The sequence below is a fragment of the Octopus bimaculoides genome, chromosome 24, assembly GCF_046866305.1.
Source record: "Octopus bimaculoides isolate indiv1 chromosome 24, ASM4686630v1, whole genome shotgun sequence".
Classification (NCBI taxonomy): domain Eukaryota; kingdom Metazoa; phylum Mollusca; class Cephalopoda; order Octopoda; family Octopodidae; genus Octopus; species Octopus bimaculoides.
The window spans coordinates 15,595,312-15,623,281 of NC_142951.1; the positions used below are offsets into that span (position 1 = coordinate 15,595,312).

Here is a 27,970-nt window from a genome sequence, read left to right on the forward strand (position 1 = left end):
TGATAATAAGGGTTCCACTTGGTCTGATCAATGGAATGACCTGCTTGTGGAATTAATGTGCAAGTGACTGAGCACTCCACAGACACATGTAACCTTAATATAGCTCTCAGGGAGATTCAGCATGACAAGAGTGTGACAAGGTTGGCCCCTTTGAATTACAAGTATAACTCATTTTTGTCAGCTGAGTGGACTGGAGCAACATGAAATAAAGTGTCTTGCTGAAGGACTCAACATGTCACCAGGAATCCAGCTCTCAACCTTACAACCATGAGCTGAAGAACCTAACCACTAAGCCACATGTCTACTATTACTACTAATATTCTATTTTTAAGACAGTAGGTTGTGAGGATCTGGAGGAGATTTGGTTGCTATTTCTAGCAAGTCAAGTGACCGCATAATGGCTTCATTATTGATTCATGGAAAAAGAAAAACAAAAAGCAAAGAAGAGTCCTATATAATGCAAATGATTATTGAAAGGGAAATGATAAGACTTCTGTGTATATACAGATGCAGGCATGGCTGTGTGGGAAGGAGTTTACTTCCTAACTGTGTGGCACTTTGGGTAAGTGTCTTCTACTATGGCTTCAGGCCGCTCAAAGCCTTGTCAGTGGATCTGGTAGACAGAAACTGAAATAAGACCATCATATATGTATGTTTGTGTTTGTCCCCCCACCATCATTTAACAACTGGTGTTAGTGTGTTAACATCCTCATAGCCTAGAGGCTCTGCAAAATAGACCAATAGGCTTTAAAAAAAAGTCTTGGAGTTGTTTTGTTTAACCAAAATCCTTCAAGGTGGTGCCCCAGCATGGCCACAGTATAATGACTGAAATAAATAAAAGATAAAAGATACATTAAATTGCAAACATTTTTCTTTATCATGTTTTAGGTTGGCTCATTAGATCGGCTCCAAGTTCTTAGTATCCTGGAAGAATTTTGGTTATTATGCCCTGAACAAATGAAACAAGATATAAATAATCCAACCATATGTAAGTTTATTCTATTTCTTATCTTAGAAATTAAGAAATCATCAAGGTAATTGCTTTATTGTTATGTTGTTTTTGTCTAGCCTCAAGTCACTCTTCTTCAAGCAGACCTCGAGAGGATTCAAAGCATACCAGCCACAACTCTACAGTCTTTCTTCCGGACATAGTGTAAATACATAAGTAAGGTACAGATATTAATTGAAGCAGCATGAGAGCCTCGCTTCCACATGGATGTTTAATTTGCTAGATAGAGCAGCATTTTCTTCCAAGTCACACACTATTGTCATAAAAAACATTAATCATACAATGAGTAATTTCTTGTTTGTGAAGGTGCATGGCTCACTGGTTAGAGCATCAGGCTCACAATCATGAGGTAATGAGTTCGATTCCCAGACCTGGTTGTGTGTTGTGTTCTTGAGCAAGACACTTTATTTCACATTACTCCAGTTCATTCAGCTGTAGAAATGAGTCGTGATGTCACTGGTGCCAAGCTGTACTGGCCTTTGCCTTTCTCTTGGATAACATTGATGATGTGGAGAGGGAGGCGGGTTGGTATGCATGGGTGACTGCTGGTCTTCCATAAATAACCTTGCCTGGACTTGTGCTTCAGAGGGTGCAATCATGACTGAATGGGGTCTTTACCCATAGTTTCTTGTTTAAGACAGTAGTGTGTGGTTTGAGGAGATTTAGCTGCTATTTCTTGTAGACCAAGTAGCAATGTAGACACCCTTATTGGCTTGTAATTGCTTAGTCTTGCACGTATGCATGGTCACTATGCACAGCTGTATGTACCTTCACAGTGCAAACAAACTTGCGTATTGCAAAAGGCTGTGCTTAAACAAGGCAATCAATTGGTAGAGTGGTAAGATCATTAGATAGATTATTTAAGCAGTAACTGGTTCTCTGTACTCATGAGTTCAATTCCTACCAAAGTCAACTTTCCTTTTCATCCTTTTGGGGTTGATAAACAACATACTTCTCTTCCTTCCTTCATTTCTTTCTCTTTTTTTTCTTCTCTTTCTTTCTTACTTTCTGTTGTGGTGGGAGTACAACCCCCCCCCCCCACCCTGACGAGAATAGATGGCACTACTACATATAAATAATAGCAGTCTGACGTAGTCAGCAGTTCATAGTTTGGTCTTCGAAGTCCAGGTATAGTTTGCAGTTTGAGTTGAGTGTGTTGGAAATATTGATTGTTGGTTTGTAAAAGATTGTTGGTTCGTTGTGTGTTTAGTACTGCCACTGTTTCTATTTTCTATTGTTATAACACTGTTCCAGAGTATTCATTATCTATCGTCGATAATATCAACAGTATTATGATATTGGAGGTGTAAGGTTATAACACTTTCTTTTTCTTTCTTTCTTTCTTCCTTCCTTTCTTCCTTTATTTAATAAATTGGCTGTGGTTCGAGATGAAGGGAGATGGGATTTGCCAGGTTTAAAAATGCCCAAAACACACCATATGTCATGCCAGCACCCCTACAATTCTGCCAGAGAGTTGAGGGCTCAAAGTTAAGACAGGACATGCTTAAACATTATAATGTAAACATGCTGTTTCATAAAACACACTATACTATTTGGCTTGGTTTGGCGTCATGCTGTTGCTTGATGGGGCTGGAGTCATTCCAAATTAGTGACCATAGAAGCATCATCATGCATAGAGATAACCAGGTTCACCAGTACTCTCCATTGCAGGCGGTCCCATGCCAACCCTCTGCATCCTCCAAGGTGACACTGAACCTCTGGAGATCTTCCCCAATCACGTCCAGCCATCTGGTGTGGGGCCTACCATGAAGCCTCTTCCAGCCTACAGCTGTTGCTTGAATGAGACTAAAGATCTGATAGGAAGATCTAGTGGGAGACACAGGACATGTCTGTACCAGTGACTTCCAAATGACTGGACCAGGGTATCCCCCCCCCCACTTCTGGAAACAGAAAGACGACACTCATCTGCAGCAACCACAGGGGCATTACCGTCCTCTCCATCTTGGGCAAGCTCTTCACCACGATCTTCCTCATGCATGCTTTCTCTATACTATTTACATGATATCACATAGAATGATAGTTATACAACCCTACATAAAATGTGTGATACAAGTACATCAGTTTTCTGTAACCCCTGGTTTTGAAGCCTTTCCAGGTGACTGTTTTTTCCAAGCCAGGAGGAGTCACCTTGGTCAGTCAGCACACTCTAAATCAGTGGTTATCAATTAGGGTTCTTATGGCCCTTGGGAGTCCATATAGGATTTCGTTAAAATTTATTTGCAATAAATTGTTTATACTTCTACAATACACAAAATATATTTATTTGTTTACACAATTCCTAATAGTATTCAATTAAAATAGAGTCAGTTTTTTTTTATATATATAAATCAAATGGCTCTGGAGGTCCAGTTAAATAAAACAGGAAACAAAGGGGTTCATAGGCAAAAGAATGGTTATGAACCACTGCTCTAAATTAAACAAATATGACACAAGCATGGCTCAGTGTTTAGAGTGTTGGGCTCACAATCATGAGGTAGTGAGTTTGATTCTTGGACTGGGCTGTGTGTTGTTGCGTTCTTGAGCAAGACTCTTTATTTCACATTGCTCCAGTTCGCTCAGCTGTAGAAATGAGTTGCGATGTCACTGGTGTCAAGCTGTATCGGCTTTTGCCTTTCCTTTGGATAACATCAGTGGTGTGGAGAGGGAAGGCTGGCATGCATGGGCAACTGCTAATCTTCCATAAACAACCTTGCCTGGACTTGTACCTCAGAAGGTAACTTTCTAGGTTTAATCCCATGGTCATTCATGACTGAAGTGGGTCTTTACTCTTAACATGCAAGGTACCAGTAAACTAGTCTAGTGGTTGTGGAAATTTGAAGTTTGTGCTTGTAAATTAGTACAAATTATAAGTGGTTTCAGACAATCAGTATCCTGAAAGTTGTTGTACCTGTATAAACTATTTTATTCATTTATATATTGCATTTGGAGATTCCCCTGAAGAGTTGCTGGTGAGTGCATAACCCAGAGATCAAGGAACCATTCTAAGTCAAACCACTTCTCTGCATTGAGAGATTAAAAAACTCAGATACTACAGACTTGTGGTTAAGAATGACCGAGGAAAGAATTACAGGACATTTTACAACAGGAGCCAACCAACAAGAAATCTAGTGCAGACCATGAGTGAGATGATTGCATAGTACCCCTATCTTTGGTTGGTCTCACTTTAGGGATCTAGCTGGAATATTTGCCCCCTCCCCCTTCCTCCATGGACCCCACAGGAGTGCTGGGCTATGAAGATGGATGGATATTGAGAAACAGCAGAAACAGTTTCTAATCACTTGTTTGCTGCATTTCTGACAGTGAAGGAAAACTCTGTGCCACCCAGGCAGAACAAATGCTAACTGTGTATTTCTATTCAAAAGCACTGGGTTTTTTTTCCAGTTTTCTAGCCAATCTTTAACTTGTTTATTGATCATACATCAACATATGATATCCACATTCTAAATTTCTAAATTTTCCCAAATTCTACATTGGTAAAACTGAGATTATTGTAGGTGAGATGTATCTCAGTTGCTGTATATTAAGATCAAACCTAGAAGTATTCTTCACTACCCAGCCATGCTTGCATCCTTGGTGTCATATAAAATGAATGTTAATTACTGTTTACATGATAGCATATAAAATTTATGCTATACAGTATTCACATGGTATCATATATAATGAATACTGCATACTATTTATATCATAAAATGAATACTTCATGCTATTTATATCATAAAGTAAATGCTAAATGCTGTTTATATCATATAAAATGAGTGCTGTATGCTATTTATATCTTAAAATAAATGCCAAATGCTATTTATATAATATAAAATGAATGTTATATACTATTTATATCATATAAAATTAGTGTATAGAAGAGATGTTAATCAAAGCTTCGTTCTCAATCCCTGACCGATTTTTCTTACTTTTCCAAGCCATAACACAATATTTAAGACTGGCTGCCCATGGGAACATCTGTGTATTAATGACCTAGTTCTCATAGCCAAATCATTGATGAGTTAGAGGAAAAGTTCCAAACATGGAAATGGTGGGGCTTAGATTCCTGAAAGTAAATCAACAAAGATAGAAGTCTGAGTTAGCAAGAAAGAATAACTGTTATCTGGGAACTGTCCTAACCTGATACACAGGAAAAGAATTGGTAGGAAGTGACTACAGTGTATCCAATGGGTATGTCATGGATGCCCAAAAGAAACAGTGGTGTCACAAGTAGGCTGAAGACAAGGGATTTCATTTACCCAACAGTAGTTATTAGCAAGGGAACTCATGAAATTAATTATTTTAAATGCTTCTCAGCCTCCATAGGAGTAGGTGACAACATCTTCTGTTACTTAGGTGACTTAACATTTTAACTGCAAAATTAAATTTTGTGGTTATTCCACTAATGACGTAAAATATCCACCATGAAATAGAATTGGTATTTTCTGCCTCAGTAAACTTGACTAATCTCAACAAAAAATTATTTCAAATATGACATTCCTCAACAAAAGATAGACTGCTATATAAAACCGATTTGTGCAGTTAATAGGTCATGAAATTTTGAGTGGTTATATCTGCTTTTCACAGTAAAAGTGGGGGGGGGGGGCATTTTAAAAGTATAGTTGCCAGAGAAAGAATGATGTGGGGAGAAAAGTTCAGGGAACTATTACTTCTGTTGGTAACAAAGAGATTGTTTCTCTGAATGAAGTGGGAGTTGTATCGTTTTTTTTTTTCTGCTTACGCGAATTCCCATAACTCTGTCTCATTATCCAATTCCATTATAATGAGTTTGAATTTGGAGCTTGAGTCAAAGTGAATCTTTCATTAGCTAATTACACAACCATGGACACCACTCCTATGGATGCATTGCGGTTACTCTGTTAATAGAGCTTGGTGATCCTCACCATTAATCTTCTAGGATTCTTCTACTCAGCATCAAGATAAGAAGAACTGTTTGCTCAGTTGAGCTCTTCTGCTACCTCTTCACAATCCACCATGCTGCCGTCCCATGATTTCACTATATTTCTGGCAGCTTGGCTGAATGGCTGTTATGCCTTGCCAAAGGGCAGCCCATAACTATGCAGGGCACGGTTGTCGTTCCGTGAGGTATTTTCAGAATAACTGCGTACCCAATGATGTATAACATTGCATGATAGTGAAATATAGGCAGTAGTAGTAGAGATGGGTATGTTTTATTAAATATGTAATGTTAGAATGTTAGTGTGAATGAACAATAGGAACTCAGAGAAAGAAAAAAACTGTATCAGAGTAATCAGATGTAGCATGCAAGAGAGAAGATAGCACTGCTATGAACATGTGATGCATTTGGCAGATGACATTTGGATGAAGAAGTGTCAAGCAATCCAAATGAATGAAAATTGTAGAAGAGAAAGGCATAGGATGAAGTGGTGAGGTCTAACCCCATGAAAAAGATCGAAGGGGAACCAAAACAAGTGGCAAGACACTGTGCTGAGGTAAACCTGTCCAACCCATGCAATTATTGGAAAATGGATATAAAAAAAATGATGATGGCAATGATTTTTTAAAAAATACACTAAAAACACAAAACCAAAACATTTTGTGTATCCAAAATATAGGGTTACATTCAGTAGTGCAGTGAGAAATCATGCCCTAAAAGCAAGGCACAAGGGCAGCAGTTTTGAGAAGAGGGGATTTCAATCCCAGTATTTGACTGGTACTTTATTTTCATGTACTGCAATTAACAATATTGATCAATCCATTCTGCACCTCAAAACTAATGGTTTTATGTCAAAAATTAGAAATTAATAACAAAGAATATATATATTTTTTTTGGCCTTTTTTGTTTCACTAGTCCTACTGAAATAATAACTTAATTGATTGCAAGTGTTATCATGTACATTGTTTTGTCTTGGTATAAAAGATGGGCTACAGCAAATATTCTGCTCAATACCACAGGTTTGCTTGTCAGTTGTTTGACCTTAACCAGTTGAGCATGTCCCTTAGTGGCTGATGATACGTGCATCTCTAATCAAGAGCAGAAGTAGTGGGGGAACATCATAGTCATGTGTTGAAAGGAATTCTTTGTGGTTTGGATAATTCACCTTTGGAAACATAGGTGTTTCATTCAACATCCTTAAAAAATGCTTATTCAGGGACCTTTTGAGTGGAATAGGCTACTCAACCTGGAGAAAATTGTAACTAGGCCCCACCTGCAAGGTCATGCACTGTTTATCTTGATATGAGATCACCATGTTGTGCACATATGGTTGTGATGCAAGTGTCTGGTGTACCCTTATCAGACGGGTAGTCACGATGGGTATACTGGGCTTCGTATATTTTACCCCAGTGTCACTTTGATGGCATGCACTGCTCTCTCACATAATATTAATAATAATCCTTTCTAGAATAGACACAAGGCCTGAAATTTTGGGGGAGTTGATTGCATTAACCCCAGTGATCAACTGGTGCTTATTTTATTGACTCTGAAAGGATGAAAGGCAAAGTTGACCTTGGCAGAAATTGAACTCAGAATGTAAGGGCGGATGAAATGCTGCTAAGTCTTTTACCCATCATGCTAACAATTCTGCCAGTTTGCCTCTGAAAATATTGCATCAAGTCTACTACCAGCTGATTGAGAACCATGCTCCCTTGTTTGAGACAAACATTATCTCTTTCTTCTTGAAATCTTTCATGTTCCACTGACTTCAAATTATCAATGGGATACATTTGGTTATTGATCTCTATCAGAATCTTCTATGATTTACCAAATCTTAGATGTTTCCTTTCTCTTACCTTTCACTTGTTTCACTCACTAGACCGTGACCATGCTAGGGAACCAACTTGAAGAATTTTACTCAAATGAATCGACCCCAGTACTTATTTTTATTTTAAATCTGGTTCTTATTCCATCAGTCTCTTCTGCCAAACCACTAAGTTGTGAGGATGTAACCACACCACACCAACACTGGTTGTCAAAGAGTGGTGGGTGAGAAACACACGTACCCCCCCTCCACACACACAATGGGCTTCTTTCACTTTCCATCTACCAAATCCACTCACAAGGGTTTTTGGTTGGCTCAAGGCGATAGTAGAAGATACTTGCCCAAGGTGCCTCATAGCGAGACTGAACCTAGAACCATGTGGTTGGGAAGATAACTTCTTACCACACTGCCATGCCTACACTTATGAGCAATCTACACCTATATCTTTTCTGCTTGGAACTGTTTGGTTATGGTGAGTTTCACAGTTGAAGAATTAGAAAAAAATACTCAAAGCAATGACTAAAATAGCATTGTGCAACAGCAGACATTTGTAAACAACCTAATTCCGCACTGATAGCCTATCTTTATTTTGATTGGGCCACTCTATTTTTAGTTTGGTTAGATTTTAAAATGGGGTTTGCCAATTCCCATTGTATCTGGAATTTGGCTGAATATCAAGTCTAATATTCCAGGTAAACCTAGAATATGGCATGAGTGGGTTAATGTGTTTCCTCAATACTGTCCTTTCTGTATTTTGGCAAAGAAGGAGAAAGAATTATAATTTGTGCATTCTTTGGAATATTTCAAAAAGAACATTTGAAAGATTCCCTCCTCTAACATTTCATTCTCTTTTTCTTGTTTTTTTTTTCCCCTCTGGTATGAGAAATTATTATATTGAATTAGAAGGTGGAGGAGAGATGCATTTATGCTACATCTGATTTTATTCGTGGAACTCATCAGCCTTTGCATTTAAATGTTTGGTATGCAATGGTTATAATTCTGTTGCTCTGCAGCTTTCACCTGCTGACATTCACTTGAGGCTTAAATAATAGGCTATCTTATGTCAAATACTTGTGACATACTCAGCCATAAAAACCATGCCAAAACAGACTTTGCTGGTGCCACATAAAAAGCACCCAGGCCACTCTGTAAGGTGGTTGGCATTAGGAAGGGCATCCAGCTGTAAACCCCATGTCAAAGCAGACCTCACCAGTGCCGGTGCCATGTAAAAAGTACCCAGGCTACTATGTAAAGTGGTTGGCATCAGGAAGGGCATCTAGCTATAAACCCAATGCTAAAACAGACAATAAAGCCTAGTGCAGTCTTCTGCTTGCCAGCCCCTCTCAAATCGTCCAACCCATGCCAGCATGGAAAGCAGACATATGATGATGATGATGATGATACTCAGTGAAATAGTGATTACTTTTTGTTTGTTCTAATATGGAGATGGAAAAAATCAAAACTAAAACAAAAATTAATGATAAAAAAAAAGAGAAATAAGAGTGAAATAACAAGCAAAAAATTAAATGCATTTCTATACCAAAATGCTTCACCTGGCCAAGTCACTTGGTGTGTTGGAGTATTGACCAAAGGGTGCATGGTTCATGTCACCTGTAAAGCAGGTGTTGAACTGTCTCTCTCACCAGTAGTAGGAGTATTGTTAAATTGATGAATGTTTCATTACTTTGCGAGATTAAGTTGAGCTGTACTCCATTCTCAAGTGCTACTTGGAGTAGGGTGGCTTATCAAATTGACCTACTCTAAAGACCTAACACAAAGAAGAAACATTCAGTGATCATGTCCCTAAGATCGAATGGGTCTTGCATATCCTTGCTTTTTTTTCTATGGCTTCAACAGGCTTCCACATAGTTCCAGTCTAACAAATTCCACTCAGAAGGCTTTCAGCATTCATTTTTGTATTTGAGGTATTAAAAGAGAAAGAAATGAAAATTGAGTGACATTCATGCCTTTCCCAATGGTATTACTGATATAAAGTGAATTAGCAGTGACTGAGAACCAAAACTGGTTGGTTGATGTGGCTGACTGACTAGCAGCTTCTTTTTATCCTGTTCTGTGATGATTCTACTTAAAGTATGATTTTGTTTAAAGTTTTGTTTTTTTATTTTTAGTTTTCTGTTTACTTTTTTCAAAATATCATTGTTGTTTGTTTATGATATGTATACACTAGTTTATTATGGTTACTTGCTAGGTTACATGTGTTTGTATTGTTACATGGTTGATTGCACTTCATAACCAAGCATCAATTTGTAACCTTAGTAACAGAAAGTTAGAGTGATAGCATTTTAGATTGCTAGATGGATTACAATAACATTCATTTAATCAATCAAGCCATTGAGGGCACAACTGCAAACTTCATTATTATTATTATTATTATTATTATTATTATTATTATTATTATTGTTCAGTAGGAATTGTTTCTGTTTTTAGATTCCACCTTCGAGTTACCTCTATTTCCAGGTCTTTGTATTTTGAAAGTTTCTCCATTTCTTTTAGGGAAACGTTGTCATCTGCTGGTATTGATTATTATTATTATTATTATTATTATTATTATTATTATTATTATTATTATTATTATTATTGTTGTTCAGTAGTTTTATTTTTATAACGTGCTTTCACTTCACTACCTTGGGTATGTGCTGTGGTTTGCTGTGATGCTCTTATGGTTACTGTATTGAAAGTGTTTTGCGTAGGATGTGTGCAGTGCCCAATAGTGCAATTTTCTGTATGTTATATACATTTGTAAGTCCTGGTGTTTTTGTTATGTATTTGTCTGAATATTTTTTTATTATACCTAAAGCACCTACTATGATAGGAATTGTTTCTGCTTTTAGATTCCACATTCGAGTTATCTCTATTTCCAGGTCTTTGTATTTTGAAAGTTTCTCCATTTCTTTTAGGGAAACATTGTCATCTGCTGGTATTGATTATTATTATTATTATTATTATTATTATTATTGCTATTGCTATTGCTATCATCATCGTCACCATCACCATCACCATCATCATCATCATCATTATTATTATTATTATTATTATTAAGGTGGAAAGCTGGCAGAAATGTAAGTAAGTCTAGCAGAATGCCTAACAGCATTTTTTCTGGCTCTTTCATGTTCTGAGTTCAATTTCCACCAAGGTCAACTTTACTTTTCATCCTTTTGGGGTTGATAAAATAAGTTCCAGTCTAGTACTGGGGTCAATGTGATCAAATATCCTCCTTCCCACAAATTCCAGGCCTTGTGCCTATAATAGAAAAGATTATTATAATTATTGAGTGAGAGAGCAGCACATGCCATCAAAGTGACATTATGGCTGCCATACTGTGAAGTTACGGAAATTTGATGTTCTGTAATTTAAAAAGTAATCTTTTTGGCCTTCATTTTTATTGTTACCATTGCATTTTTGAGATTGTCTGGACTGTGCAGATAGTATTTTGTGTAGAAACACCCCCTGTTTTGTAGGGGGTACACATCAATAATTTTTGAATTTTAACTACTTTCAGCAAAAGCAAATATTTTGCAATTTTCTGTAATTAATTAAGACATAACTGATAAAGAAGCCATCATAATGTTCGACAAAGGAACGCACTCCTTGTCAGAAAAAATTGAGAATAAGAATATCAAATGGCCTAAACTTAATGACATCACCAAGACGAATAATGTTTTGTCTCTAAGCAATGTCAAAACTTTCGGTATCGACAACGAGAACAACAACAACAGCAGCAGCAGTGACAACAACAACAACAACAGTAACAACAATATGAAAGAAATGAAACATAGAAATGCAAATATCACCTCCACTTCTGTTGCATTTGCAGTGGGAAATATGGAAAGTCTCCACATAGATGAAGAAGAATTAAAATTGGCAAAAAGAAATTGTAAAAAGAGATGGGAGAAGTCTAGCTCTAAATCCTCCATCCGATGTGATAGAAAATATTGCAAGATGCTCAGTAACATATCGTTGTATCAGAGTCAAGGCTCAGTGGGTGGAAAATGTTCCTGAGGGTGAAATACAAAAATGCCTTTTGTGGGAACAAAAGACCCACATCACCTAAGGAAAGAAATTTGGAATTATTGAGGTGAGATTTGGGACAGAAGAAGCTAGATGTAATTCCATGACCACTTTGAAGAATGACAACTTTTTCTTAATCCCAGTTATTAGGGTGCTGAATGTGCCACCAGAAATATCCATTACCTAGTTAGTGGTGGCCACCTTGTCAGGTTTAGAAGATGAAGTCACAATATTGGAGGTCAAGAAACTACCTAAGCAAAACTGGTTAGGAACTGACCTTGCAATGCAAGCAGGACCATATCAACCAGCTAATCAATATCCTGGATGGTACTCATCTGTCAATGTTCATGGAGTGTAGAAAGCCAAGGTGCCACATATGTGGATCTGCAACTCACTTAAAGGCTTTCTGTCCTGAAACAAGAAAAAATAAAGTCCTACTGCTGCCAGCATTACAAACATCACAAGTGCAACATCATAAACAGGTCCTCAAGACTCCAACACCTACACCCACACAAACACCCACTCCCAAACCAAGACAAAGAAGGATTTGAACTCAGAATGTAATGACATGAAATACCACTAAGCATTTTGCCCTGCATGCTAACAGTTCTGCCTGCTCGTTACCTTTTTAAAACGTGAAGATGGAAGAAATACCATGAATATTTTGTACAGTTTGCTGACAATTTTGGCAGTTCTCCATTTATATAATCCTTTTTACTATAGGCACAAGGGCTGAAATTTGTGGGGTGGGGGGAAAGTCAATCACATTGATCCCAGTACTTGACTGGTACTTAATTTATTGATCCCGAAAGGATGAAAGGCAATGTTGACCCTGGTGGAATTCGAGCTCAGAGTGTAAAGACTGACAAAATACCGTTAAGCATTTTGCCCAGCATGCTAATGTTTCTGCCAGCTCACCACCTTTTAAACGTAGCTTTCAACTATTGGTACAAGGCCTGAAATTTTAAAGGATGAAGGAAACGCCACTAAGCATTTTGTCTGACATGTTAACAAGTCTGCCAACTCACCACTACTTATAATGATAATAATCCTTTCTACTAAAGGCACAAGGCCTGACATTTTGGGGGAAGAGACTAGTCGATTAAATGAACCCCAGTATTTCGCTGGTACTTAATTTATCAACCTTGAAAGGATGCAAAGCAAAGTCAACCTCAATGAAATTTAAGCTCACAATGTAGCCATGGGCGAAATACTGCTTAGCATTTTGCCTGGTATGCTAACAATTCTGCCAGCTCACTGCCTTAAATAATAATAATAATAATAATAATAATAATAATAATAATAATAATAATAATAATAATAATAATAGGAGCAGGAGTGGCTGTGTGGTAAGTAGCTTGCTTACCAACCACAGGGTTCCGGGTTCAGTCCCACTGCATGGCACCTTGGGCAAGTGTCTTCTACTATAGCCTCGGGCCGACCAAAGCCTTGTGAGTGAATTTGGTAGACGGAAACTGAAAGAAGCCCGTTGTATATATGTATATGTATATATATATATATATGTGTGTGTTTGTGTGTCTGTGTTTGTCCCCCCAACATGGCTTGACAACCGATGCTGGTGTGTTTACGTCCCAGTAACTTAGCGGTTCGGCAAAAAGAGACCGATAGAATAAGTACTAGGCTTACAAAGAATAAGTCCTGAGGTCGATTTGCTCGACTAAAGGCGGTGCTTCAGCATGGCCGCAGTCAAATGACTGAAACAAGTAAAAAAGAGTATAATAATAAATAATCCTTTCCATTATAGGCACAGGGTCTGAAACTTTTGAGGGAGCGGACTAGTCAGTTACACTCACTCCAGTGCGCAATTGGTATTTAGTTTACCAACCCCAAAAGGATGAAAGGCAAAGTTAAACATGGTGGAACTTGAACTCAGAACACAAAAAGCCAGAAGAAATACTGTTGATCACTTTCTCTGACCTACTAACATTTCCACCAGCTCACCACCTTAATAATAATCCTTTCTACTAATGACACAAGACCTGAAATTGGAGGAGGGTGACAGTCGATTATGTCAACCCTAGTATACGACTAATACCTTTTTCATCAACCCTGAGAGGATGAAAAGCAAAGTTGACCTCAGTGGAATTTGAACTCAGAATGTAGCAATGGGTGAAATATCGCTAAGCATTTAGTCTAGCATGCTAACGATTCTGCCAGCTTGCTACTTTTGTAATAAATAATAAAAACAATCTTTTCCACTATAGGTACAAGGCCTGGATTTTGGCGGGAGGGGGACAGTCAATCACATCGACCCCAGTACTCAACTGGTACTTAATTTATTGACCCCAAAAGGATGAGAGGCAAAGTCAATCTCAGTGGAATTTAAAGGGAGAGGGTAAGTTAATGATATCAATCCCAGTACTTGACTGGTTTTTTATTTTATAGAGCCAGGAAGAATAAAAGCAAAGTTGACTTCAGCATGATTTGAACTCAGCTGGTACCAAATAATAATCCTTTCTACTTATATAGGCACAAGGCCTGAAAGTTTTTGATCATGGGGTTATTTGATTACATTGACCCCAGTACACAATGGCACTTATTTTATTGACCCTGAAAGGACGAAAGGCAAGGTGAACCTCGGTGAAATTTGAACTCAGAATGTGAAAACGGACAAAATGCCATGAAATATTTCATTCAGCTGGCTAATGATTCTGCTAGCTCACCTCCTTGATGATGATGATGATGATAAATATGCAGGTTGTGGGCAATGAAGAGAATGGATGAGATACCAATAGTGATTGACACACTTGGAAGTATCATGACTCAACTACAAACATGGCTCAAAAAGATTGGTACAAATGTAAAGACAGAACACCTACAAGAATCATCATTGCTTGGAACTGCAAGAGTTCTCCACAGGGTTTTGAAGCATGATCAGTAAATAAGTGTCACCTTAGTCTGCTGGCTGTGGGCAACTGACACTTTCCATCATACCCAGCAAAATAAGCTGAGAGTTTTCATCAAAATAGCAATAACAATAATTCTTTCTACTATAGGCACAAGGCCTAAGATTTTAGTGGGAAGTGAGGGAGGGGTAAGTCAATTACTGCTCAACTGGTACTTATTTTATCTATTCTGAAAGGATGAAAGACAAAATCAACTTCAGTGGCATTTGAACTCGGAACATAAGGATGGATGAAGTGCTACCAAACACCGTGTGATAATGTTTCTGCCAGCTCACCGCCTTTATCGTGTGATAATGTTTCTACCAGCTTACTGCCTTTAATAATGCTCATTGCATTAATAATAATAATGATAACGTTTTGGTGTAAAAGATGGGCTACAGTAAATATTCTGCTCAATACCACAGATTTGATGGTTTGTTGCTTGACCTTTACCAGTTGAGCATGTCCCTTAGTGGCTGATGATATGTGCATCTCTGATCATGAGCAGGATTAGTGGGGGAGCACCATAGCTATGTGTTGAGAGGGATATTTTGGAGTTTGAATGATTCACTCCTGGAAACATGGGTGTTTTGTTCATCATCTTTAAACGGCCCTCATTTAGGGACCTTTAGAGCAGGAGGAAGAAAATTCGAACTAGGCCCTACCTGCAAGGCCATGCACCACTTGTCTTGATATGAAGTCACTATGTCATGCACATAGGGTTGTGGTGCATGTGCTTAGTGTACCCTTATCAGGCTGGTAGTCATGATGGATATTTTGGGTTTCATATGTTTGTACCCCAACATCTCTTTGATGGTGTGTGCTGCTCTCTCATTCAATAATAATAATAATAATAAGCTTACTCTCATTCTTTAGCACTGTAAAGTATCAGACTACAACAGAAAAGAAAAGAAATCAACTAACTAGACATGATATCAAGACTTACAAAGTTCATAGGTCTTGATATCAAATCTTCTGCTGATGTTTTATGTGTTTTTAAAGTACACTTCATTACACACACACAAACTTTAGTTAACCTCATTATTGTGAATAGAAACCAGTTCTTCTAGTAATATCATACCTGTGATTGACTGGTGTCCTATACCTAGGGAAATTTATTGCTCATCTGCTTCATGACTTGAAACCAGACCTGTTAGCATTTTCCCCTTGGCAAAATAACCTCACGCTGTACCTTGTTTTGTGTTGAATGCTTCTTCAGTTGAAATCTGAGTGTCTTTTATGTCCATAGCCACAGGTGTGGCTGTGTGGTAAGAAGCTTGCTTCCCAACTGCTTGGTTCTGGGTTCAGTCCCACTGAGTGGCACCTTGGGCAAATGTTTTCTACTATAGCCTTGGGCCAACCGAAGCCTTGTCAGTGAATTTGGTAGACGGAAACTGAAAGAAGCCCATCGTATGTATACATATATATATATATATGTGTGTGTGTCTTTGTATCTGTGTTTGCCCACCCACCATTGTTTAACAACCAATGTCAGTGTGTTTACATCCCTGTAACTTAGTGGTTCAGCAGAAGAGACCAGTGGAATAGGTACTAGTCTTACAAAGAATAAACCCTGGGGTCTATTTCTTTGACTAAAAACCTTTAAGGCAGTGCTTCAGCATGGCCACAGTTAAATGACTGGAACAAGTAAAAGAATAAAAGATTATCAATACAACAATAACTGCTGCTGCTGCTGCTGCTGCTGCTGCTGCTGCTGCTGCCGCCATCATCATCATCACTATCACAACACAACAGTAAGAACAATGTAAATGTTGACAGAGGACCCATGGTGGGAAGAACCAGCCAATGAAACTGAGTCCATTCTTTGACTGGCAGGGAGAAATATTTTATCAACCCCCCACCCCCACCCCCACCCCACCGAAGCAAGGAAAGGCAAAGTCAACCTCTGTGGATTTGAACACAGTGGGACAGAACTCAAAACCATGTGGTTTCAAAGTGAACTCAACCAAAAAGCCATGCTTGTACACACACACACACACACACACACACACACACACAACATAATGGTTGGTATGTTACAAAGTTTTGAATAACTTTCTCACTTTCTTCTCTCTAATGTGTCAGAGTTCTTGTAAAAGGGTGAAGAATGTAGGCTGCTTTTCTTTTGACTGACCAATGATAATAACAATAATAATAATAATAATAAAGCACTCAATGAACAAATGGCAGACAGTGCTACAGCTCCAAACAAAAGAGGGACATGTGAAAACGAAAGCCATCCCCATTAGAAGAGGAATATTCCAGGGAGACACGCTCTCTCCACTCCTGTTCTGCCTGGCACTCACACCTTTAACAGAATTGCTAAATAGAACTGGATGCGGTTACAAATGCTACGGAAAAACAGTCAGCCACCTTCTATATATGGATGACCTAAAATTATATGCAAAAAACGACAAAGAGTTAGAAACACTACTACAGACAGTACTCGGCTTTACCAAGGAAATAGATATGAAATTCGGATTAGAAAAATGTGCCAAAGCAACCCTGAAAAGAGGAAAATTAGTTAAAAGTAGCAATATAACACTAGATAAAGCCAATGAAATAAGAGAACTAGACGAAAGCCAACCATATAAGTATTTAGGAGTCAATGAACTAGATAGGATACAACATACACAAATGAAAGAAAAAATAAAGAAAGAGTACTATAGACGAGTTAGATCAATACTAAAAACAGAGCTCAATGCTAAAAACAAGATAATGGGTATCAACACTTTAGCTGTCCCAGTTATAAGCTAAAGCTACAACATCCTTAACTGGACACTAAACGAACTATGTAAAATAGACAGGAAAACAAAAAAAATAATGACATGATATAGGATGCACCACCCAAAATCTGACATAGAAAGGCTATATATACAATGCACAGAAGGTGGCAGGGGTCTTATACAGCTAGAAAACTATTATAAAATAACCACCATAGGACTGCAAAAATACCTATTCCAGAAGCAAGGGAAGCTAATACAAATAGCCACAAAACACGAGCAAAACAAAAAACTGTTTTCAGTATTTAAGGAAGCTGACAAATACAAACAAGAAATCAATCTACCTAACAAATACGAAGAAGAAGAAGAAGAAGAAGAAACAACAAAAGCTATAAAACAAATGAAATCCAAACTAAAACTAGAACAGCAACGGACCATGATAAAACGATGGCAAGAAAAGCCCCTACATGGTAAATACTGGGCTAAACTAAATGCGAAAGAAATAGACAGAGAAAAATCCCAGCAATGGCTGAGAAGCTCAGGACTCAAAGCAGAGACTGAAGGATTTTTAATTGCTGCACAAGACCAGAGCCTCCCCACCAGAAATTACCAAAAACACATAATGAAAAGAAATATAACAAGTAACTGTAGAATATGTGGAGATGGACAAGAAACAATAAATCATATTATCTCTGGCTGCCCAGTCCTGGCTAAGAAGGAATATATTCACAGACATGACAGAGCTGGGACCTATATACACTGGAAGCTATGCCAACACTATGGAATAACAACGGAAAAAAGATGGTATAAACACACGCCAGAAAAGGTCACAGAAAACGAGAAAGCAACCATACTCTGGGATATGCCAATACACACAGATAAAGAAATTAAGGCAAATAGACCAGATATAGTTGTCAAAGATCACGAAGAAAAAAAATGCTTTCTAATTGATGTATCAATACCAGCAGATGACAACGTTTCTCGAAAAGAAATGGAAAAACTTTCAAAATACAAAGACCTGGAAATAGAGATAACTCGAATGTGGAGTCTAAAAACAGAAACAATTCCTATCATAGTAGGTGCCTTAGGTATAATAAAAAAATATTCAGACAAATACATAACAAAAACACCAGGACTTACAAATATATATAACATACAGAAAATTGCACTACTGGGTACTGCACACATTCTACGCAAAACACTTTCAATACAGTAAACATAAGAGCACCACAGCAAACCACAGCACATACCCAAGGCGCACAGAGCTGCGCTCGGTAGTGAAGTGAAAGCACGTTATAAAAATAAAACTACTGAACAATAATAATAATAATAATAATAATAATAATAATAATAATAGTAATAATAATAATAATCCATTCTATTATAGGCACAACGCCTGAAATTTCAGCAGAGGGGTCTAGTCAATCACTTCAACCCCAGTGTTTCATTAGTACTTAATTTATCAACCCTGAAAGGACGAGAGGCAATGTTGACCTTAGCAGAATTTGACCTCAGGACGTGAAAACGGATGAAATAATGCTAAGCATTTCACCCTGTGTGCTAATAATTCTGCCAGCTTGCTGCCTTGAATAATGATAATAATAATAATCCTTTCTACTATAGGCACAAGGCGTGAAAGTTGGGAGAGGGGATAGTCAATCAGATCAGCCCCAGTACACAACTGGTACTTATTTTATCAACCCCGAAAGGATGAAAGGTAAAGTCAATGTCAGCAGAATAATAATAATCATTTTACTTTTGGTCATCTTGGGAAATACATGAATGTTACAGCTTCCCCCTTCATTCCCTTATAAAAATGTATATGTTTATGGTAGATGCTGGTAGTCTGTGACTCTCTAAAGAACTTTGACTTATTGTTCAGCAGCAGATCACCTCTAACCAACCAAATCAATATTTGTATTATAAGACAATCCAGCTGTGACCATTCCATCTTCCTAGGACTACATCATCAAATGTGTCCTTTTGCATCTAAGCTGTAGGGCGTGATTTGAAGGAGATGGTTTGGCTGCTATTTCTAGCAGAGCAGGCAACCATGTGGTGGTTCCCTCATCAACTCAGAAGTTTACTATTTAATGCTGATTCATTCTTTTCTTTCTTTTTCTTTCTTTCCCTCCCTCCCTCCCCCTTCTTTTCTTTCTTCCACTCCTTTTCTTTCTACCTTCCAATCTTTCTCACTTTCTAGTTAGTTGTCTGTCTGCCTGTTTTTTTTCACTGAATGCAACAAATAGCATCTGCAAGTGCACTATATACGATGCTGGAATTGCTGCTAAACTGAAACAGAAATACAACCTCCACCTACACAAAATATAAAAATATTACAAAAATAGTAAATAAAAAGAAAAGATGAAACTAAAGGAAATGATCTGTTTTCCTTGAGGAAGAAGAGGAGGAGGAAGCCTCTGTTGCCACCAGCATTGCAGTATTTATTGATGCTTTGCCAAAATATTGAGCATCTTTTTGCAGCTTGCAGTATTTCCCATTTTAGTTTACTGCTTCTGCCATTAAATTTCCTGTGTGGCAAAGTCCATGGATGCACTCAACCTTGGCTTTGTTGCACAATCATAACAACTGGATTAAATCTTGATAAAAATGGATAACCTTTAAAACTGTCTTTTTTTCTTTCTGCATACCCCCCCCCCCCCCCCAAAAAAAAGACCAGCAGAATCGTGGCTAGCTCTGTCAGTAGAGTATGAGACTGTTAATCTCAGGGTTGTAGGTTCGAGTCCCCATGTTGGATGAACATTTTTATAGGTGCAGATGTGTCTGTGGGGTAAGAAGTTTACTTCCCAACCACATATGGTTCTGGATTCAGTTCCACTGCGTGGCACCTTGGGCAAGTGTCTTCTACTATAGCCTCAGGCCGACCAAGGCATTTTGAGTGGATTTGGTAGATAGAAACTGAAAGAAGCCTCTGTGTGTGTGTGTGTGTGTTTGTGTGTGCTTATGCATGTGGGTCTTTGTTTGTCTCCCACCACCACTTCATAACCAGTGTTGGTGTGTTTGCATCTCCATAACTAAGTGGTTCAGTAAAAGGGGGCCGATAGAATAAGTATCAGGCTTAAAAAGAAAATAAGTACTGGGGTTGATTCGTCTGATTAAAATGCCTCAAGGTGGTTGTACTCCAGCATGGCCACATTCTAATGACTGAAATAAGTAAAAGATAAAAGATAATTAAAAACAAACAAATAAAAACAAAACCAGAAGAAACTTCATTTCACCCCCTGATCCCTTTGCCCTTAACCAGTTTTAGCCAGCACTCTGGAGCGTTTGGTCAGAGTTCTCTGTGAGTTGTGTGTCCAGCAGAGCACTCAAGGTTTTGTTTATTTATTTTCTTGTTTGGACATGTGCAGTATCTATAAATATACAATTTTCTTTTTAATTGATTAATCCCAGTGTAGTCATCAGTCACTTATTTGATAAATTTATGGAACACATTGGCGCAGGCCTGGCTGTGTAGTTAAGAAGTCTGCTTTCCAACCACATGGTTCTGGGTTCAATCCCACTGTGTGACACCTCGGGCAAGTGCCTTCTACTACAGCCTCCAACTGACCAAAGCCTTATGAGTAGATTTTGTAGATGGAAACAGAAAGAAGCCCATCATATATGTTTGTGTGTGTTTGTGTTTGTCAATCATCACTGCTTGACAACCAGTATTGGTATGTTTACATCCCTATAACTCAGTGGTTTGGCAACAGAGACCAATAGAATAAGTACCAGACTTTAAAAAAAACAAATTTTAGGGTCAATTTATTTGACTTAAAAAATTGCCAAAATGGCCACAATCTAATGACTGAAACAGGTAAAAGAAAAAAAAAAATAAAGAAAATAAATAATAAATAGGTAAAGGATGGACTCTCCCATCGAAGACAACGTATGAGCGTTCAGCTTTTGCCAAACGACCAGCACAAATGATTTGTTTTATAGTGACCAAATCTATGTGCTGTCCATTAGCTCCATCAAATCGAGGTTGTCTGAACAGGTGCTTGTTATGCCACATGTCAGGTGTCAAAATGATTGCAGAGCTATGTGAAATAAAGTGTTTTGCTCAAGAACACAGTGCACCACCTAGTCTAGGAATTGAAACCATAATTTCACGATTGAATGCAACACACTGACCACTAAGCCATGTGCCCTCATAAATGAATAATAATAATAATAATGATAATTGTCATCATCATCATTGCCATTGTCCTTGTTGTCATCATTGTTTTAACATCTGCCTTACCATGCTTGTCATGTCCTGGATGTGACCTTAAACTGCATCCATTGCTAGGGCACTGGATTAGGGGTTCCAGGATTTTGAGGAATGTAGCATCACCTCTCAGCTGCTATTGTTCCCTGGTCTTCTGTGACCCAGAATAGTAGGCACCTGTTAGGGTCCCAGCTAACAAGTCAATCAGGCAGATGGAGTTTGTTAACTGGGAGGAGGAACAACCCATTTAGGGGAAGGAACATCCTGCTGCCTTGTGGCTATATCTAGCCATGGGAAGGGCTTTGGGAGTTTACCCTAAAGGCAAAAAAAGGAGTCAGAGCCACTGTCTACAACACTGTTCTCACAACTCCTATGACGATGCTGGTGCCAAATTGCAATGGCCATACTTTCCCTTTGGATCCATCAGTGATGTGGAGAAGGGATCACTCAGCATGGTGCCACATAAAGAAAAGCACCCAACACACTCTGTGAAGTGATTGGCAAGCTGGCAGAATCATTAGTGCATTGGCTCTTTACTTCCAGAGTTCAAATACTGCTGAGATCCTTTGATGCTTTTTATCCTAGTACTGGGAAGACAGGATTGACTACGCTACCTCTTCTCAGAATTGCTGGCCTTTGTGCTAAATTGTGAAACAAAAGATATCATTATTATTACTAAGGCAGCAAACTGGTAGAATCGTTAGCATGCCTGGGCAAAATGCTTCACAACATTTTGTCCATCTTTATGATGAGTTCATATTCTGCTGAGGTTGACTTTGCCTTTCATCCTTTTGGGGTTGATAAAATAAAGTGCTAGTTGAATACTGGGGTCAATGTAATTGACTTAGCCCCTCCCCACAAACTTACTGGTCTTGTGCCAAAGTTTGAAACCATTATTATTATTATTATTATTAAAGGTGGCTAGCTGGCAGAATCATTAGCACACCGGGCAAAATGCCTAGTGGTATTTCATCCGTCTTCACGTTCTGAGTTCAAATACCACCAAGGTTGACTTAATCTTTCATCCTTTTGGGGTCGACAAATTAAGTACCAGTGAAAATCTGAGGGTCCATGTAACCGACTATCCCTCTCCCCTAAAATTTCAGGCCTTGTGCCTTTAGTAAAAAGGATTATTAGTATTAAAGTGGTGAGCTGGCAGAATCATTAGCACACCAGGCAAAATGCTTAGCGGTATTTTGCCCATTGCTACATTCTGAGTTCAAATTCCACCGTGGTTGACTTTATCTTTCATCCTTTCAGGGTTGATCAATTAAGTACCAGTGGAACACTGGAGTTGATGTAACTGACTATCCCCCACCCACAAAATTTCAGGCCTTGTGCCTATACTAGAAATGATTATTATTATCATTATTATCATTAATCCGAGGTCAACTTTGCCTTTCATCCTTTTGGGGTTGATATAATCAACTATCCTCCTCCCATAAATTTCAAGCCTTGTGCCTATAGTAGAAAGGATTATTATTATTAATAATATATCCAAGCTGTACAAACTATACACATCATCACTCTGTTAACTTCTATCTGTTTTTCCAAATTCCTCCAGTGGAATTTTGATTTTTGTTCGATTTTTTTTTTCATTGGGGGTTGAGTTTGTTTATAACATTCAAGAAGAGAATACTTTACAAAATAATATTCTTAGTGCCTTCCCTAATAGCCGAAGACGCCCCCTAAATTCTCATATTATTTACATTTTAGCAAGCAATCATCTCACACAGAAGTGCCAAGGATATTGATTTTTTGAGGAAAACTAAAACATTAGGAGACATCCCTGAGGAATGTGACAGCAAATCTGTCAGAGTTTGTTGCTTGCTAAGATAAGCTGAAAAAAGAAAAAAGAAATGAGGAGAAAATGAGATTTTCTTTGAATATTTTTCACAGAAATTTTGCAACAACAGCATCACTACCCCATACCCCCAACAACAACAACACAATAATAAAGCTGTAAACACTCTTACCACTACCGCCACCACCACCACCAACAACAACAACAATAACAGACATAATATACTAATTTGCAAAAGCAACATCATCAAAGCCAATAGTGATGGATGATAGCTCCCATTTCATTATTTTTAATGAAAAGGATTTTCCAGCTCTGCCAGTTTCAAAGGAAAACAACTGCAACAGCAACAACTATAATAATGACAATGAGAATAACAACAAAGTGTGTCATTGTCGTCATCATCATCATCATCATTTACGCATCTGTTTTTCATGTTGGCATGGGTCAGGCAGTTTGAGTGGAACTGGTAAGCCAGAGAGCTGCACTCCAATCTGTTTTGGCTTGGTTTTCAAGGTTAGATGACCTTTCTGATACCAACTACTCCACAGAGTATACCAGTTGCCATTAATATGTCACTGGCACAGGTGCCTTTAATACGTCACCAGCACGGGTGCCTTCAACATTCCACTGGCACAAGTGCCTTTAATGTGTCACTGGCATAGGTGCCTTTAACATGTTACTGGTATGGGTGCCTTCAACATTCCACTGGCACAGGTACCTGGCATAAGTGCTGCTAACATGTTACTGGTATGGGTGCCTCTAACGTGTCACTGGCATGGGTGCCTCTAATGTGTTACCGGCATGGGTGCATTTAATGTGTCACTGGCACAGGTGCCTTTAACGTGTGACCAACATGCGTGCCTGTCATGTGTCACCAGTGCAGGTGCCTCTAACATGTCACTGGTATGAATGTCTTTAATATGTCACCAGCATGGGTGCCTTTAACATGATACCGGCACGGGTGCCTTCACCATGTCACTGGCATTGGTCACAACTACAATTTCACTAAACTTGACATGTCTTCTCAGGCACACCAAATCACCAACAGCCTCGGTCAACAACAATGAAAACAGTACTGTGGCCATTACTTGTATATTTTTACTACAGCAGAATAGTGGAGGAAACAAATCATTTCCTCTACTATTCTGTCAACCAATGAGTGAAGGCACATGGCCTAGTTGTTAGGGTGTTGCATTTTGAATTGTAAGATTGGGATTTCAATTCCTGAATTAGGCAGTGCATTGTATTCTTGAGCAAAACACTTCATTTCATGTTGCTCAATTTCACTCATCATCGTCAACATCATCATCGTCAACATCATCATCGTCAACATCATCATCATTTAACATTCATTTTCTATGCTGGCATGGGTTGGATGCCTTGACAGGAACTGGCAAGGCTGGAGGTTGCACCGGATTCCATAGTGTTGCACCATAGTCTGTTTTGGCTTGGTTCCTACAGCTAGATACCCTTCCTAACACCAACCATTCCACAGAGTGTATTGCATGCATTTTATGTGACACCATCACCACTGCTTTTTTAAGTGGCACTAGCACCAGTGCTTTTTATGTGTCACCTGTACCCATACCAATGCTTTTTATGTGGGTCCTCGGTTTCTGGATATATGGTTAGTCAGACAGACCACAAATTTATGATTTCATGGTCAACATAAATATGACCATTTAGACAGGGACCTAGTTACTAGAAGTTGAAGGCATCATTACTAGTACATGGAAACTACAGGGGCTGGCTTAGCAAATTATTTAGGTGGTAGTTGACTGTGGATGGGGTGAGAAATTGTCAACAGCTGGTGGAAGTGCACCTTAAAGAGGATGATTAGATCAAAATAGAGAGTATTTAGTAAATAGGAGTAGGTGGGGCTAGTTAATAATCTAAAAGGGGTAATTAGTAAAGGGATCACAACTAGTGGTGAAAATATCTCTGAACTATTTCTCCAATGTGAGACACAAAGGCTGTATTGTAACAGCTAGGGCTCATGTGCTAAAACATGAGGCAAAATTCTGCCTGTGGTCTCTGTTTGTAAGGCACATCTTTCTGCAATTCATCTCTTTCATAGAGCTGCAATTTGTGTCAAGAAAAGACCAAGATTTGGGCACTTGGCTTCTGGAATGTCTTCAGGCACTCACCACTTTCTAGTAGTTGGGTAGTGTGGCTGGTGGACGTACCACATAAGCAATATAGAAAGGACTATTGGTGGGAAAGAATGATGACTTTCTCAGGGAAATTCTAGGTATCATTTGGAAACTCTGGGCATCAGTCGCTGGTCTATTCTGGAGGACTTTCAGGCCAGAAACTGCTGTGGATAACTTCCAGAAATTGTTAATCTGACAGTGCTACCAAAGGGCACTGCCATGTTCCATCAGCCAAGACAGCCTAAGATGTGTGCAGGTTAACAAAACTGTCTCTGCACATTCTTTCAGTATCTGAGTATTGCTGATTTGTGGATTTATGTCAAACACTGTTGTTGCATGCAGAACAGATCCTGCTGTTAGCTGTGTTATGGATGAGATTGAAATGATTGATGACAGACACTTTCCTTTTTGGTCAAGTCCTTACCAACTTTTTCAAGTTCCACTTGGAAAGGAAGATGTGAGTTGAAAGGAAAGTGTTCCTCCAGTGAATTCGTCAAAAGGTGGCTGGCTGTGGTGAAAATGGTTTGAAAAGAACTGCTGCAACTCTTTAGTATTCAGATTATTTTATCAAATGTAATGCTTATTTATTCACATTGTTTTGAATTTATCCTGCATTATCTTGTAGTTTTAAGATTTCAATTATGTGACTTTATTTTATAGGCTAGGTTTAAGAGGCTGGATCTGGCCAATTTGAAGATAAAACAAGAAGAATATTTTGGCCAGATAAAGCCAGTTTAATCCTTCAGCATTCAGATTATTCTACCAAATGTAATACTTATTTATTCACTTTCATTCAAATTTATCCTGCATTATCTTGTAGCCTTGAGATTTCAATTATGTGACTGTATATTTTTGAGACTAACATTGGAGGGTAGGTGTGAGAGGATGCATCTGGCCAAGTTGAACATAAAACAGAAAGAATATTTTGGCTGAATATGGCTGGTTTTAAATGCTAGAGGGTTAAGCATATGCCAGTAGGCTAGAGAACAACTTGTCCTTGGAGGTAAGAGTGACCTTGGATCTCTACATCTACATACAAAGTTCTTCCTCCTCAATCTGTCTGTCAAACAAGTTGCATTTCTTGTACATCCATTGCTTACATTGGAGACCACAAAAAATTCCTGCTTATGTATTTTCTGCATATCAAGCAAAGCCATTTCCGGTATAACAGTGAAGTTCTGTATTCTTTCATGCTAATTAATACTTTGTTAGGTTTATTTCTGGACTTAACTTATCCCCCAACCTTTTGATTGATTTGAGTATGTAAAATACGTCATTGGTATACATGAGTTCTCACAAGCAAACAAGAGAGTGTTCAGGCTTAAACCCTACTGGAAATCTACTTGTATCCTCATATACTCAATTCCTTACTGAATTTGTTGCTGACTTTCTCACACTCTTCTACATGATTTGCATATCTCTAACAATCCACCCAGATACACCCAGTTTTCTTAGCAAACACCAGACTGCAGTCTATGAACTGTATCAAATGTCTTTTCCAGGTCAATAATCGCTTGCCTCTCACTTTAACTTTCATCTTTTACTTGTTTCAGTCATTAGACTGCGACCATGCTAGAGCACCATCTTCAAGAATTTTTAGTCAAATGAATTGACCTCAGTACTTAGTTTTTAAGTCTTTTTTCTTTAAGAGATTCTATTGATAGCTTTTGCCGAACCACTAAGTTACAGGGACATAAATACACAAAACCAGTGGTAGTGGGGACGAACACACATAAACACACACACATACACACACACATATATATATATGACAAGCTTCCTTTAGTTTCCATCTACAAATCCACTCACAAGGCTTTGGTCAGACTGAGGCTATAGTAAAAGACACTTGTCCAAGGTGCCATGCAGTGGGATTGAACCCAGAACCATGTGGTTAGGAAGCAAATTTCCTACCACACAGCCATGCCTGTGCCTATATATTTAGTACTGCATTTCAAAGGAGAGTACATCCTATTTGGATACTGAGTTCTATAATTAAAGGAGCACATCATTACTTTTGTTTAAAACCCACTTTTTCATGCTTGCATGGGCCTGAAGGAATTTGTTTGAGGTAGATTTTCTACAGCTAGATATCCTTCCTGTTACCAATCCTTATTTCCCCATGGCCAGACATGTTTTCATGGAAGATTGAAAACTGCTTGTCTGATGGTTGTGCTGATTTATGAGTATCACATTATCTCAAGAACACACACACACACACACACACACACACACACACACTGGACTTCTTTCAGTTTCCATCTACCAAATCCACTCACAAATATTTCCTACCATAGCCCCAGGGAAACACTTACCCTAGGTGTCATGTTCTAGGATTGAACCTTAGACCACATGGTTACCTGCACCTACTCATATTTGGTTATTTAGTTCCA

General features: G+C 38.4%; 1 protein-coding gene across 2 annotated transcripts in view; it reads left to right on the top strand.

The window, feature by feature from the left end:
* Positions 1–27,970, top strand: part of LOC106877388 (EF-hand calcium-binding domain-containing protein 5) — a 207,009-nt gene that overhangs the window by 39,222 nt on the left and 139,817 nt on the right. For both annotated transcript variants that reach the window (XM_089341110.1, XM_089341109.1), the window contains exon 6: positions 889–988. In XM_089341110.1, the coding sequence (XP_089197236.1) occupies positions 889–988 (100 nt within the window). The remainder of the gene's footprint in view (positions 1–888; positions 989–27,970) is intronic.